The sequence below is a fragment of the Sprattus sprattus genome, assembly GCF_963457725.1.
Source record: "Sprattus sprattus genome assembly, chromosome: 9".
Classification (NCBI taxonomy): Eukaryota; Metazoa; Chordata; class Actinopteri; order Clupeiformes; family Clupeidae; genus Sprattus; species Sprattus sprattus.
The window spans coordinates 13,003,705-13,020,697 of record NC_137928.1 but is presented as its reverse complement, the minus strand read 5'-3'; the positions used below and the strand labels follow the sequence as shown (position 1 = coordinate 13,020,697).

General features: G+C 43.7%; 1 protein-coding gene across 2 annotated transcripts in view; it reads left to right on the top strand.

Annotated features, from left to right (window-relative positions):
* gria4a (glutamate receptor, ionotropic, AMPA 4a) overlaps positions 1–10,959 on the top strand; it is a gene marked incomplete at both ends in the record, with an annotated part of 80,094 nt that extends 69,135 nt beyond the window's left edge. The window contains 4 exons of one of the 2 annotated variants that reach the window (XM_080844258.1): positions 1,508–1,755; positions 8,070–8,184; positions 9,313–9,450; positions 10,795–10,959. In XM_080844258.1, coding sequence (XP_080700384.1) covers positions 1,508–1,755; positions 8,070–8,184; positions 9,313–9,450; positions 10,795–10,959 — 666 coding nt within the window. Of the gene's footprint in view, positions 1–1,507; positions 1,756–7,061; positions 7,177–8,069; positions 8,185–9,312; positions 9,451–10,794 lie in introns of both variants that reach the window. The other variant, XM_080844257.1, reaches the window with a different exon arrangement.
* Positions 10,960–16,993: the final 6,034 nt, after the last annotated feature.

Here is a 16,993-nt window from a genome sequence, read left to right as displayed (position 1 = left end):
GCTGTCCATTGTTTGATAAGAATAGACCAGCGTGGGGGGGGGGTCGACGTCAGTTGTCACACCTGCCTCGAGGATTGACTAGCACGCTGTGTGTAAACGAGATCGAATCATTCATCCAGGGTTCAACTGCAGAAGGGGTGGAAGAACTGCCGGCCCCTTTTGTTGCGGCAATTCTCTGGGAGGCCATTTTTATTATCTGTTATTTCTTTTCTTCTTTTTTTCTTGGTATTTGTACCTCGGCTTTTCTGTTGTTGGTCTTTTATTTGACTGCATTGCCCGGGCCGCAGGGAGAGAAAGAGAGAGAGAAAGAGAGAGAGAGAGAGGGAGAGAAAGAGAGAGAAGGAGAGGGAGAGGCAGCCCAGACTGGACGTGACTGACATTATTATGGGATGGGATGTCCGTCATGCCTCGTCGAGTTCCTCACACAGTCCGTGAGCGCTCCACTCCCTCCATCTCCACACACCAGAGCCCTGAACGCGTTAGCACTGCAGTCTGAGGCTCCGGCCATTTACGCCGCCGCCACCGCTGCAGCTGCCAGAGTAACGCTTTATCTCGAAGCCAGGAAACGGATGGGGGAAAAAAATAAAAAATAAGAAATAACGTGCCGAAATAACTAAGTGAAGGGCCCTGCGAAGAATGACAGTTTGCTGCACAGCTTGTTATTTTTATCCTCCAGTAAAGCGGCGCAGTGTGGTCCACCAAGGTCAACTGTGAAGGTTTAAGAATGCATTCATCGGTCATTTAATGACTTGGATTTGCTTCATCTTACCAGAGCGAAACTAGCTCCGGGCCAGCGCTGATAAGACCCTTATCCTCTGAGTCGAAACACTCGGCAGCGAGGGGCAAAGCCTTGGCAAAATGGCCTCCCGGTGGAGCAGGGATCAGACAATGACTCAGAAGTGTATATTTAACTGTATTCCCTAAACACAGTTCCCATATGCACAGCATTTAATCACTGTCATAGTTTTAAGGCTTTCAAGTGTCAAAAAAACAGCGTGGGGATCATGTGATATCCAAGTGACAGGGGAAAGGCATAAGCAAGCTGGTTTCTGTGTGTGGTAGTGGTGGGAAAATGACCTGTGAGTGTGCACTTGAGGTTATTCCCCATGTAGAATGATCTGGAATGTGTCTACTGTTCAGTAGGGCATTATGTTAAGCCTTTTTTATGTGTCCTAATGCAACATGTCATCAATATCACCCTCTTACTACCCACATCAGAGGCTGAGAGAAGCTGAGAGCCCATATCAATACAGGAAGAGGGGGGAAAACCTTTCCAAAATTCCCCCCTTCTTTCTTTTTTTTCTATTATACCCATTTGACAAAAAAAAAAAAAAAAAAAACAACAAACAAACCAACGAAGCTCCCCAGTCTTTCACGATTCGTTAACTGCTGCATACCGCTGCTCCTCACCTGACCCCACCCCTCCTCCTCCTCCTCCTCCTCCTCCTCCCTACCCCCCTTCCACCCCTTACCCCCAACTCCTCCCCCTACCTCCCCCCCCCACCAGAGGTCAAAGATTGCCGTCTATGAGAAGATGTGGAGCTTCATGAAGTCGGCCGAGCCCACAGTGTTCGCCAAGACGACAGCCGAGGGCGTGGCGCGCGTGCGCAAGTCCAAAGGGAAGTATGCCTTCCTGCTGGAGTCCACCATGAACGAATACACGGAGCAGCGGAAGCCGTGCGACACCATGAAAGTCGGGGGCAACCTGGACTCCAAGGGCTACGGGGTGGCCACCCCCAAAGGCTCACAGTTAAGGTGGGTGGAGTAGTATAACAATATCCCTCGTGTTGTTGTTATGGTATTCCACCTACCCTGATGTGCCCTTGCTCTCTCTCAGTCTTTTTTCCCCTCACACACACATCTACCTCCACCTCCCTTTACTCGCGCTTTCTCTCTTTCTCTCTCTCTCTCCTTTTGTATCAGTCTATCTCACTTTTTTTTTCTTTGTCTTTTTTCTAGCTCTGTCTTTCATACCAATCCGTCAGCATTTTTTTTCCTCCCTCATGCTCTGCTTTTTGCTCTCTCTCTCACTCTCTCTATCTGTCTATCTCTGCCACACACACAAGCACACACTCATGCACTTTCATTCCCCCTTTCCCACTTTTATTCACACTCTCTCTTGTTTTGTTTCCTTGCACAAGCTCTCCTGTCTCCTCTTTCATTCTCTCTTGTCATTTATCTCTCTCGCTCTTGCTCTCTCCTGCTTCCTTTCTCTCTCTCTCTCTCTCCCTCCCTCCCTCTCTTTCTCTGAGCTCTGTTAGGCTTGATAGGGGTTAGCTAGCAGGCTTTTTGCCGTTGGTTATGTTTTGCTGTGTGCTTCTGTGTGTCACTCTCTTTTCACTTTGCAGAGCCAGCACTCAGGTAACCATGCCACCTCCTTTTCAGTTCGTGGATTTTTTTTTATTATTATTTCTGTTTCTGGATTTTTTTTTGTTCCCGTTCCTTTCTGAATCTGATCTGAATTGAAAGAGTAGAGTTAGCATCTGTCATGATTTGTGACTGCTGAGGATGCCTTTGTGGTCGTAACTGGGGGGTTTTGTAGTCGTCTGTGACAAGCAGGGAAAGCTGTGTGGGGGAGCAGGGCCTGCCACAGTGCAGCCTGACTCTCTCAACCCGACAAAAAAAGGGGAATTTATAGACACGACGTCTGGCAACGAGGCGCAAGAAAGAAGGGGGGACTCCAAAAAACTAAAGGAATAAAATGACAATGACAAAACTCCATCCCACAAAACCAAAACGCTGGTATGAAGTTCCATGCCACGCAATGCCAGAAGTGGATGAGTGTATGAGAGAAGACCACATCAAGGGCACAAGCTCGAAGTGTTCTTGTGTAGGGTGTAGGGTGCACATGTGTGGAAATGGAGCACGGCCCAGTGGCAAGCCAATGCAGCTTATTGACTTGGACGGCCCCATAAGGATTTCAGACAACCTTACTGCTACAAGAGATGTAGCTTTCAGGCAAAAATTGGCCCCAGCGGAAGTGCATCCAATAGATTTGTACCCGGCGGCAAATATGTTCCCATCAGTGGTGTAAGGCACAAAGATTACATAAAGACAATACACTGTTTCTGTCTCATCCGTGCAAGAATAAAAATTGACACACATCATCAAGCCTCCAGTCCTATAACTTCCTCTTCTGCTCTGTGTTCCAACAGAAAATACAAAGTCCCATCGATCAATCCCTGTGGGACGCCTCGGGGCGATAGACCTGAACGTATTTCTTTTTTTTACAGTCTTGAAATAAGTCACACAGATTTTCCACTTTTGTAAGAAGAGTGACTGACAGTGGACAGTAGTTCCCTGCTCCAACCATTCTGCGCAATTTCAGGAATTATCGTGTGCTGTCAATGACTTCTCCTTTACGTGAGGAAAATCACTCCTGGAGCAAACGTGTGGTGGGGAGTGTGCCGCATCACGCAGGAGCTGCAAACCCACACAGCGATCCAACCAATGAAAAGCTCTGACTTTAACCAGGCCAAGTCGTTTGACCAATCGAAAGTTATTATGCTACAGCAAGACCTATTCTGCTTTAAGTCTGTGGCTTATTAGACTATTATTTTATTAAATTAAACATATTGAAACTTTTTGAACATTGTAAGCGATTTTTATTCAGTACTGAAGTATATAAGTATATATAAGAATATAAGCCCTTACTGTCGTACTAGGTTTCTCTTGATAGAGTCTTATTTTGGATGTGATTTTTGACATTGCTTGCCGCGCTGCCCGGACATCTTTCTCTCTCTTGTGTGTGTCATCTCTGATGCGCTGAGCACTAAATCACAGGCTCTCTCTATCTGGACTGCAACCTTCACAGTGACCCCGCAACACCTGACAGAGGTTGTGACTAACCTTCCTAAGGTCACTTCAATCCTACCACTGCCCTACAGCCTGTGTGCCTTATGGCCTGTCCTTTAAATGTTCTTGCTTTGAGCATACATTGGCCTTACCTTGATATGTCCTTTCACTGATGGCAGACCCTTATGGATCACTGCAGCATCTGGGTTGATTATGTTGTACGTGTGTGGACAGTGAAGGGTAAGACTTGTATGGGAGTCGGTTATATCCCTTGGTGTAAGATGGATGGACAGCTGTGCATGTGTGTGTGTGTGTGTGTGTGTTTGGGTGTGTGTTAAGCTGTATGAAGGACTGCAGCAAAGTCTTGAGGCTGAAGCACAAAGGCTCTACTTAAAGAGAGAAGTGAAAGGCAGAGAACAGAGAGCTGTGAACATTCAGTGGAATATCTTCTTCCACTCACTCTCACACAGACACACACGCTCTCTCTTTCTTTCCCTCTTTCTTTCTCTTTCACACACACACACACACACACACACACACACACACACGCACAAACACACACACACACACACACACACACACACACACACACACACACACACACACACACAGAGACCCACACACACAAACCCACACACACAGACCAACACACACACACAGGCACAGTAGGATGTGAATGGACATCTGTGTGGTAAGGTGATGTCGCAGCAAGGGCCTTTTCTGATTAGATTGAGCCTGCAAGAGAAATACAGGAGTGAGAGGTGGAGGGAATGAATAGGAGAGAGATACAGAGGCAGAAAGCAAAAGAGAGGAGGGAGAGGAGGTTTGAACGAGACTGTGAAAGAGAGAAAGAAAGACATGGGAGAGACGGAGAGAATAAAAGTGAAAGAAGACAGACAGACAGAGCAAGATAGGAAAAGCATGAGAGAGAGAGAGAGCGAGAGAGGCTGTGAGAAAGACATGGGAGAGAGGGAGAGAAAGAAAGTGAAAGAAGACAGACAGACAGAGCGAGATAGGAAAAGCATGAGAGAGAGAGAGAGAGAGAGAGGCTGTGAGAAAGTAAGGGAGGTAGCGAGGGGGCAGTAAGTCAATTTCCGAGCGAGGGAGAGTGCAGCAGCGCAGGATTACAGATTGTACCCTGAACACTGCGGTCCACAGGGCTGTGCACGAGAGACGCATACCAAAGAGGAGCGACTGCGCATGATCTCACACACAAACACACTCTCCTACCAACACTAATACACACACAGATACACGCATGCAGACACATGTAGGGATAGCCACATACACACACATTCGTGCACCCATGACTATGTAACATGCCACCACACACACACACACACACACACACACACACACACACATACACACACACACACAGTCACACACACACACACACACACACACACACACACACAAACACACACACACACGCACAGGATGCACAGGACACAGGACACAGTGGTTGCACATACTCATGCTATCATAAATACACACACACACACACACACACACACAAATAAAGACGAGCACGCCGTACGCACACCTCTGCAGCAAATGCACCGTAAATCACAATATACCCAGACATATTTTTGTTTGCCTGGTGCAGAGACGGATGCACAAACAATGTCTTGCGAGAGAAACGTCTCGGACTGATACGGTATATCAAGTACGTTTCCCCCGTGGCATATGCACCCCCGTTTAGGCATCCCTGCCAAAAAAAGGCAGGGCCCGCGGCCAAGCATCGCCTCCCCAGCCTCTGATTGGGGCTATTTTCTGCTGGTGCGGTGCATCCTTCTCCTCTGTGTTTAGAGGTCATTCCTCTTGGGTTGGGGGGGGTGCGAGCGGTGGAGAGAAAGAGAGAGAGAGGGGAGAGAGAGGCGGGGGAGCGGATTACGAGGCCATTTAATAGTGCGTCCAATCCATTAGCCTCTGCTTCAGCGTGGGGGCGTTATTCTTATCTTAAAAGACTCTTAATTAGTAAAAAGGAATGGGCGTCCTATATATTTTTTTTTGTCTTGTTCTGTTAATCCACTATCCCCCCCCACCACTGCCGCCACCAATACTCCCCCGCCCCTGCCCCACTCGCGGGCAGCACCCCATTGGACCGCGCTGAGATCGAACGTAGCCGTGGCGCGGAGCAGCGGAGCGTGAGAATGTGTGGTTTTGCGGCAGGCTGCTCCAGAGCAGCCGGCTGCCTCTCAACATAACTACCATTTAAATTGGGCGTCAATAACCAGTGATTATGGGGGCTCTGGCTCGATAGCTCTCCGTACACTTGCTGCAGCAGGACAGAGAAAAATGAAGCTACTATGAGCAGAAGGGGGGTGCTGGTGGTGCTGCTGGTGGTGGTGGGGGTTGGCTCGATGCTGTGGGGAACTACGTAGAAAAAGATACACGAGTGAGAAAGGGGTGCTTTGGTTTACTTTAACCCACACACTTACAGCGCGGCTTCTCACTCTCATGGGCACACACTTGGTCTCACACACATACACACGTGTGATTGATTGATTGCTTAGTTACCTCCCCCTTCTCTTTTCCTCTTGTTTTTCTCAGTAAACACATCCCCGTCTTTTGTTTGCTTTGGCATTGTTTTATTCATGAAATGCGGCACTTCGTCCTTTTCTGAGTTGCCCCCCCCCCCCCTTCCCTGAATTCTTATTCCAGAGCCTTTCATGTTTCTGAGAGAGATTAAACCCTCATCAGAGGAGCTCTGGGTCACTGTGATGGGTCGTCCATCTTAAGTTTGTCTTTGCATTTATTTGAATGTGGTTGAGATCTCTCCATCTTTGGTTCCTGCAATCGGTTCCAAAAACACTACACTTCCACTCCCTCTATCCAAGTAATTTAGATGAGCGTGACAGCCAGGCTTCATCAGCACTTTCTGATTCGAACGGATGAAAAATGTGCCCGGAGGAGAGGTGTCCAAAGTTGGCCAGATATCTCTGGCTCTCCAACGATGGGGACGATGCTGTTTTAAATGTGGCCAAGAGGCAGAGAGGGACCCCTTTAGTAAGAGGAGTGAGAGGAATGGAGAGATAAGAAAGAGGAGAGAGAGAGACTGAAAACCTTTGCGAGAGGAAGAGAGAGAGGGATGTCCGTAGGTGGCGCTTCTACACTAATAGAGCTCCCCCCACCACTGTCTTCATTATTCCTTCTTTCTTTTCTGACCTTCTCCTTTTTGTTCTTCCTTGCTTTTTCTTTGCTGCTCAGTACTGGCTGTTCACCTTTTTTATCCTGACAAAATATGTTTTATCGTTTTCAAGAAATGCTGTTAACCTCGCAGTGTTAAAACTGAACGAACAAGGGCTGTTGGACAAATTGAAAAATAAATGGTGGTACGACAAGGGCGAGTGTGGCAGCGGAGGCGGTGACTCCAAGGTTAGCCTCTATGTCACCACATGCGGGTAATCTGTGTGTGGCGTAATGGTCGCATCTGCCCGGGCAGTAACCGGTCAGTGCCAGAACCTTCCGGCCACTTCCCATTCCCAATCTGTCCCATGACGGTGGCAATCCAGCCCTGTGTAAAAAAAAAAACTTGGAAACCAGAGAGGAGAGCAATTACTGTCAAAGCAAAAATATCTGCCCGCACTTTGTTCAGCGAGTAAGGCTGTGCGATAGGCACGCTGTACCTTGCAGGCAGGAAAATCAAAAGGAGATGGAGGAGGGAGAGGTGGGAGAGGTTAGTGACAGGTTTGACCAGCCATTGCACAGCGATCTTAATTCCAGTTCAAAAGGGTCTTCCCATGATGCAATTCCCTGTAAAAAAAAAAAATCCTCTGACAACAAGATTCTGGACTAACAGCCACCATCAGCTCCTCTCTATAGTGCTAACGATTTCTCACGCATTGAAAAAGGGAGAAAGGAAAGGAAAGCAGAGATAGCTGGTGGGTGTGCACTTCTGTTTCTTCTCCGCTCTGAGTGCGCCTTGCCAATAGTTCTGGGTTCACAGTAATTGCCTCCAATTTTGTTGCTAAGCTGGCCCCGGCAGTATGTGCCCATTACCTGAAGCGATGCAGCGAGGTTCCATTCATATGTCTGTAGCTCGACAACCCCCCCCCCCTCAGCGCCCTCCCCACCCCAAAGGCAAGGAAACGAGCATACACACATGTACTCAATGGAACCTCCGCTGCGTCACTTTTCTCTATGTACATTTTCTTCTTCTGTGCAAAAAAAAAAAGACAAAAAAAGACAAAAGAAAAAGTTTCTTTGCGATTCGAATAACATAAAATAACATGACCCATGATGTTATTTATGTTATTTCCCACGTGAAGAAGCCCCGTAAACCTTGCAGTGTTGAAACTCAGTGAAGCAGGCGTCTTAGACAAACTGAAAAACAAATGGTGGTACGATAAGGGCGAGTGTGGACCAAAGGACTCGGGAAGTAAGGTCAGTCTCCGGTTAGTCTGGGACAGAAAAAAAAAAAAAACACCACAAAAGGAAACTCACTGTTACGTAATTCAGATGCACAGAGAAAATTGCCTACTGGCGCAGTATGGATGCGTGTGTGTGTGTGTGTGTGTGTGTGTGTGTGTGTGTGTGTGTGTGTGTGTGTGCGTGTGTGTGTGTGTGTGTGTGTGTGTGTCAGAGAGTGTGTGTGTGTCAGAGAGAGAGTGTGTGTGTGTGTTTGTGTGTGTGTGTGTGTGTGTGTGTGTGTGTGTTTGTGTGTGTGTGTGTGTGTGTGTGTGTGTGTGTGTGTGTGATTCAGACAGGGGCATCATACGACTGCTGCTTTAAGCATGCATGCCCATTCTAACTGAACAGGTGCGAGAGCCCCATAGGGACTAGCAGTGAGTTTTTTTTCATGCTGTGCAACTCTAACAGTGATGACATATCATCCTGCCATTAAGTTAACCTGTGCACTTCAGTAACTCCACTGGGGCAGGTTTTGATGTTTTATTACTGACATCTTAGAGAGATGAGAGACCAGTGGACAAAGAATATCATAGGCTTAGATGTACATAAGTCAAAAGCTAGGATGTAAAAAAAAAAAAATGACATGTAGGATGTTAAACCACAAACATGTCAAACCAATACCTGATCTTACAACAAAATATTATAACGGGATGTGAAGGATTTGATTTAATTACAGTAAACATATCTGAAATCTTTAATCTTTAATATCTATCTATGTCCTAATGTAACGTTCTGTGTCATAGTAGCCTGTTGGTTGTTAATGTGTTGATGTTATAGCCGTGAAGGTAGATGTAGTGGTAGTAGTAGTTGTGGTAGTAACTATTGTTGTAATGGCTGTGAGTTCTAGTTGAACCAGAATCTGTCTAATAAAAGTAACATGCATGGTAGTTATTAGTTAAACCCCATAATTTCATTTAACCAATAGCATAAGATACACTAGCTCATAGCCAATACCTGTGTTAAATGAAAAACTGTGTTTGAAAACAATGTTCACTTGAACCACCCCTTGCCTACCTAACTCTTGGTATCTCTCCTTTTCTCCCTCTCTCTCTGTCTATCTGTCTCTCCATACTCCAACTTCTCCTCCACCCCTGTTCCCAGGACAAGAGCTCCCAGGCCCTGAGCCTCAGCAACGTGGCTGGGGTCTTCTACATCCTGGTGGGGGGCCTGGGTCTGGCAATGTTGGTGGCGCTGGTTGAGTTCTGTTACAAGTCACGGGCCGAAGCCAAGAGAATGAAGGTGGAATCGGCCGAACTGAATTTTAGCCCTTCTCCAAGCCCCTCCCAGAGCACCCAGAATTTAGCCACTTATAGAGAAGGGTACAACGTATACGGCACCGAGGGTGTTAAGATATAGGGGTAGGACTTAGGGTCTCCTTTAGTAGGTGGGGTGGTGGTGCGTCTTTTTCTCGTAGCTCAAGCAGTGTGTTTATTTTTTATATTTTTGTTTTTGTTTTTTGTGGATGCATTTGGTCGTTAGCTTATGTGACGCATTCTGTGAAGGCTTCTCTTCATCGATTTTGTAACATTTATTTTTTTAAGTTTATTGTTTGGTTTATGCACCTTCTTTTTTTGTTTATCTTATTTGTTTACCTATTTCTATCATCATTGGTTTAGTAGTATTGCTTTTATGCATTTATGACTTTTGCTTCACCGCGCTTTAGCTCCAAGGCTGGAGTTTAACTTTTGCAAATGCAAAACTTGGTCCCATCCATGTTGGCTGCCGATAATGTTGTGCACTCGCAGCTCCATATCAAAGGCACCTGCATTGTTTATCTCAGTGTGTCAGTCCTTTCAGTCCCACTTTAAACCTCTCACTGAAATTCTTCTCACGTATTGTAAAGCAATCAGCACTCGATGCTTCAAAGTTGTAGATTTGTGTCAAATCTGATATACGATGAACCTTAGGGTCTGAAACTATTTGCCGTCTGTAAGAGTAGTAGAATGCACTACAAACACTTTATAGATGTGACCTACTTGTTGATACCCTAAATACTTACAGTTCTACCAGCATCTTGTTTTTAAAGCAACTTGTAATTGTTATGTTATGTTATGCTGGACTCATTGATATAGTCTACTTTACAACCCCACAGTGAACCAAATTACAAAGGCTGATGATAACACATTCTGCCAATAGAGTGCATGTGGCACAACAATAACAATAACCTCAAGTAGTTCTGTCATATAAAGTGTTGCCCCTAAACTTTATTAGTGCCAGACTCCGAAATGTAAATCTGGACTTAGCGTTCTTCACTTAGTTTAATGAGCCCTTTTGATTTTGTAGGCCCAACAGTGCTTTATGATAGAAATGCAGATGTCTATCATGATGTATCAACTCCTTGATGTTTGTTGTTGTTGCCTGCTTTTCTATTTTATTTGAAACATTTTTTTGGTTTGGTTTGGTTCATTCTTTGTTTTTGTATTGTGTCTGTAGATTGTGTTTGGTGGTCGTTTTTTTGTGTAGGTGTGAGTATATACTTTACAAGCTGGGGGGGCAGACTAAATCAAACTCACATCATTTTTTTTTCCACCTGCCTTTCCCTTGTCTAACCCCTGACCCTTATCCCTCCTCCCCATCCTCCAGCTCACCTTCACGGAAGCCATGAGAAACAAGGCCCGTTTGTCCATCACGGGGAGCGTGGGGGAGAATGGCCGTGTCCTGACTCCCGACTGCCCCAAGGCCGTGCACTCTGGCCCGTCTCTCCGTCACAGCTCGGGATTAGCTGTGGTGTCATCGGACCTACCGTGAAAACCAAAAACACACCCTGTGCCTTAAAAATGAACAATAAAAATCACTCACATTAACAATGACGCAAACCAGAACTGAAGACAGCCAGCAGGATAACAGAGGCCCAGCGGGGGGAGGGAAAGGCAATGAGGAGAGGAAAGCCTGATAAAAAAAAACGACTATCAAGCAGTTTAAAATATATCAATATATAAATATATATATATAAATATATTGATTCTTGTTGTGGCGTCGACTGCAACAGAAGGGATCATGCTGAGGTATGACACAGGTGTACAAGGATTGTAACGCAGCACAGACTAGTGACACTACTGAGCATAGTCTCAACAACGTACAGCTTCAAACTCGAGGACACTCAGCGTTATTCCGATCTGGACAACCCTGCGGTGAGCAGAGACGACGCATTTTCGGCTGAGCGGCCTAGTCTGTTCCGCTCTCAACGCCTTACCAAGATCAACCTCGCTTCAGGACCACGCCTCTCATCCATATCGCCACCAGTACACAGAGGACGCCAGTAGAAATCGATTTAGAAGACCAGAAAACTGTCAACTTGAATCACAGACTGTGTAAATCTGCTTTGTATCACCATTAACTGTTCGACTTGAACATCTTTAGCCTCTTCGGTTTTTCCGTCTCGCCAAACGAGTGCAGAAATCATTGAGAAGATGATGGTAGCAACTCTCATGGAATTTGTTAACCAACACGGACAACAGGGCAGCCAACACTGAACGTTTTTTTCTAGGAAGCAGAGGGGAAAAATAGGGTAGTATTTATTTAAAAATGATCCATGACCATATGAGTAGCCTAATGCTAAATAACAAATAGATAATCACCCAAACATGAGGAATACGTTAGTATATAATGTACATTCTGTGAAAAGTTTGACTGAAAATATCATTCACACAAGTTTTACAGTGCCAGGTGAAAAAAAGAATACAAAATGCTTGCTTTTTAAACTGATGTATATAACTCTGTAGCGAAAAACAGAACACACCTCTTTTTGTAACCATCTTAATATTTCATTGCAATAATGAATATAAAGATGACTCGACTTGTAATTAAGATTAAATCTTTTATAAATATACATATTATATATAAATAAATAGATCTATATAAATCTAAAGAGATATACAAGAAAAAAACGAGCACCATCGTCTGAGGCCATGGCATATGTTCTGTTATGGGTTGTTTTGATAACAATATAACACAGTCTGTATGTGTCCTTGTCCTCACTGAATGTCTGACACACACACACACACACGAACACACACACAGACATACGCAGGCACATACACACACCAACATGCACACGCCGTCGTCACTGTACTGGACACTAGGCACACATTTGAGGTTAAAATCTTTGACCTTGGATTTCCCAGCCTTGAGTCGTCATGTTTTATTTCAATCGTTTACGTTATTTGTTTGTCTGTCTTTTTGTTTGTTTTCTTTCACTGTTTGTACCCACGAATTTCGAAAAACTAAAAAAATAAATCTTAAAGCATTTGTACAATAGTCCCTACTTGTTCATGTGTTAAGTGTTGATTTGTTTCTGTTTCTTCACAAAGGAGAGGTGATACTTTGGCTCTAGTAGTGCATTTCGTACTGAAACTATTTTTTTTTTTCTAATAAATGATTCATGGCATTTCTCTGCTCCCATTCGGGAAAGTTATTGCCTTGGTCCTTGTCAAAGCACTGTGCAATCCCCTGAACGACTCTGTTCCCCCCCATGTGCACTTGAACTGTGCAAGACCAAAGGGTAAAGACAGATGGAGTGGGCTAAATCTATCAAGACTTTTGCACAAAGGTTAGATAAACTAGGCATATAGTCTAGTTCAACGCCATGCTCATCATTCACTTGCAACTAATCCTGTTGGTTCACTATACTCATTTTGATTTGTTTCTAGTAAAAGAAATCTGTTCAAAATGAAGTCCCTGTCTTTTTCCTCGCACACATATACACGCAGAGCTAATACCACAGAATGCCTAACTCTGTGATGGAGGCTGTCCTTTAAAGGGTTGTTGCAATGCATTTACTGATGTAGTACATTCTTCCCCTGTGCACCAATAAATGAATACTATTTTCAAGAGCATAAGCCAAGAAAATGTCAGACTTAAATACCCCCAATCATTGTTTTAAATGTCATAATTCAATGAGGGTTGGTAAGCTGACCTGTCCTGCAGAGTCATGGCTTTGGATACGTTTCAAAATTCATTGTTCAATTGTTATTGCACTAATGTCACATAAATATAAAACAGAGCTGACATTTCTTTGGCACAGTCATAACTTTGAAATGTAATACTTGCGTGCGCACTGCTGCACAAGAAAGGGGATAGTTCAGAGAGAAAGGTAAAGGTCTGGTCAAAGGCACTAAGTGGGCAGATCAAGGCCAAAGTTAATTAAGGTTTCGATAAAGCCAACCCATAGCATTAACGAGCAGCCCTTTTAAACTGATTGCGTCAGACGAGATTACAGTTGAAGAAGATAAAAGGAATACACCGCTGTGCTTCTTTTGTTCAAAACAATTACGTTTGACACATAATTATAGTTTGTCAGACATGTTTTAAAACGCCCTTGCCACATCCCATCAAACTGACTATTATATTGTTAATGTGATTTTGAGTCTGTTAGGAAAAAAAATGTTTTGCTTACTAAGATTCCATGTCAAGCTAACATTATTTGAGGACCCCCTTGAAAACGAGATGTTTCATCTCAGGGGATTGTTCCTAATAAAGAATTTCAATATATATTTTTGTTGAGGTCAATATAGCCTGATTTTGAAGCTTTAACTGCAAGAGCATATACGAAAGGTTAATCTCAACGTTAATTAGACTGAAATTGTATCCTTCCCATGGCCCATTTTTACTTAGAATTAGTATGGGAACAAACTGTAGGCTATTTGGTGCAGTTGATCCATCCAGAACCCCAGCAGAACAGAACTGGTGAGTGGAAGCCTGTTTAGCTGAGCATTGGATCAACGGGAGCGTGGACATATAAAGGGTATTCATATGCATAACTCATAGCTACTGGAGACTGTATGTGTAGATATACTGATAATATTGGGTATCCTAGAGAAAGACCCTGATGCATAAAACACAAGAGAAGAAGTGGCCAGTAGTAGCCTACATGAATGGGGAATGCATAGGTTGGGAGCTACTGTATGTTTCTATTGATAAATGTGATCGATGATGAATGCCTTTTTCTGCTGTCCGCTGCGGCCAAGTTAAAATATATTTTGTAGAAAATACGCTGGGGTGGCATGGCATTTCTTCCCCTGCCTTAGTCTAATTAGTCTTCAATGTGTCCATAGAAATGCCAAGAAATGCCATTGTGTATTAACATCATGGATGACACTCATTCACTGCTTACAGAGCATTTCATTCAAGTTAGAAAATGTTGAGTCTTGCAAGGGATTTAACCCTAAAACTATCATTCTTTTATGGGTGGACAAAGATAATATATGTGTTAACTTTAAGGATACTGAAGAGATGAATTGCATGAACCCATAACACTCCTTGTTAATACAGAGATATGTGTGCAGAAATATGTTGGCATAATGTGCCACTCTTCCAATAAAGGGAATGTGATATTTTTTTGCCAGAAATATAAATCAAACATGGAAAGTAATGGTTTGGGTTGGCACGCGGAAATGTTCCCTGTCAGAGAAGAATATGCTGCCATGCCTATCTCCAAATTCCACGCCTGGGCAGACTTTTAAATTTATCGCCGGAGTTTAAGCAACCCACCCCAGACGTATGACCATCTGGCCAACGTGGAGAAGGTAAGACATGAGGAAAATGACAATATTCATCATGGGATGTATAGATAACATGGATAATGCCATAACAAACAAGGACCTCCATATTAAATGAGAAATGATCCCTTTTCTTTTGTTATATAGCTTTTTTGTGCATGCAAATGGTCCATGCATTATATCAGCCAACATCAAGGTGTTTTTATCAAGCAGTTACAGTCTTCTGTGACGCTCTCTGGCAGGTAGCTGATGTGTATTTCAATGTGATGGTCCTTAAATGTCACCTTAATCCACTGCTGTCTGAATGGTCAGCTAGGCGGGCAACAAGATTGTGTCATCTTGTAACAAAGTAAAAGGACTGGAAATTCCAGTGAGGCTTTTGAGAAAAGTGGCGTCAGTGGGAGAGTTACTCCCTCTGGTGTGTGGCTACTTCAGGCTTTGTATGTACAACACAACATATGATATACAACATAAAATAAATATATGCAGCAGTTCAGTGTCTGCTCCAGACACATAAAGCACACTTCCGCGGTGAGCTTATTGAGCTCAGAACATGCCACTTGTGGTACAGCAGTGGATTAAGGTGACATTTAAGGGCCATCACATTGAAATACACATCAGCTACCTGCCAGAGAGTGTCACAGAAGACTGAAACTGCTTGATAAAAACACCTTGATGTTGGCTGATATAATGCATGGGTCATTTTTGTCACTCAAATTAACTGACTTAGTATCCTATCTCAAGTTGGCAATGGCATGTTCATATCAGACAGACAAGATCATTTGTAAGTATTTTTCTGTCTATAAAGGAAAATCAATTAGGTGGCCATCCTCAAAGACATCTAGTCGATGGCTTGTACATAGAATACAAGGTTTCAAGAAATGCACAATCTTTTTTTATTTTTCTTAAAAGTCAGCGCAGTAAAAAGGACATAATATCAATTTTTCTGCTTTTTCAAACATACTGCACCTGCAGAGCGCCTGAAAAGAATATAAAAGAAAGGCAAGGATCCTATCAAGAAATCATCCAGCAATAATACAACATCTGAAACATTACAAAAAATAAAAAATAAAGGACTGGTTCAATAAAGTCACAAGGCATATTAGACATCCCACTTTACCCATTTATATAGATACATATATATGTATATATATATACACATACATATATATATATCTATATATATATATATATATATATATATATATATATACAGTATATATATATATATATATATATATATATATGTATATATATACATACATACACATATATAACGTCACTTAATTTTGTGCTTCTGTATCGCCATAGAGACTACACTCTGTACATGATACAACAGTACTGAACAGACACATTTCAGAAGAGGGGATACCTCCCTCTATACAGAGACACATTGTTTTTCACTACTATACATAACTACAAAAGTTTTTTTTCCTATTTAGGTACCATAAAAGACTTGGAGGGGGTAAACATATTGACAGAAATGGAAATCACCGGTACACGATGTGAAAAAAAAACACAACTACATGATGTATTGACTGCTGTCTTCTGCAACTGATTTCTGGATGCTGCTGAGTTGGGTATTTTTTCATCATAGCAATAGATCATAGCGAGCACCATCTTGTGTCTGTGTGATGCAGAGACTAATCTCTGGGCCTACCGCGCACACACGCGCGCACACACACACACACACACACACACACACACACACACACACACACACACACACACACACACACACACACACACACACACACACACACACACACACACACACACACACACACACACACACACACACACACACACACACAGCATTTGAGTCCCATTTGGCCATCTGTTTTACCATAACAAACTGACAATAGGCAGAAATGCAAACGCCCTACAACGAACTGGAAAGCACGATGGTACAGAGAACAGAAGTTCCAGTGCGCTGGAGCATCAGAGAGGTCTGCCCTCTGTGATACTGTCAGGGAACAGGAAGAAGCAAACACACTGGACCATATCTTTCCATTACTTTGTAACAGCATGCAAACACAACCTCCTGCGTGGCATATCCAACAGGCTTGGTCCAACACCTTTCCTCCACTGATGTCCATTCACTGTCTGCACGCGTGTCCTGCTATGTGTCTTTCCCACACACACCTCTCTCGCCCACCTCTGCTCCAGCATCTGGCTCTCTTACTCTCTTCACTCTCACTCTCACTCTCACTCTCTCTCTCTCTCTCTCTCTCTCTCTCTCTCTCTCTCTCTCTCTCTCCTGCCCCAAAACTTCCACCAGATCC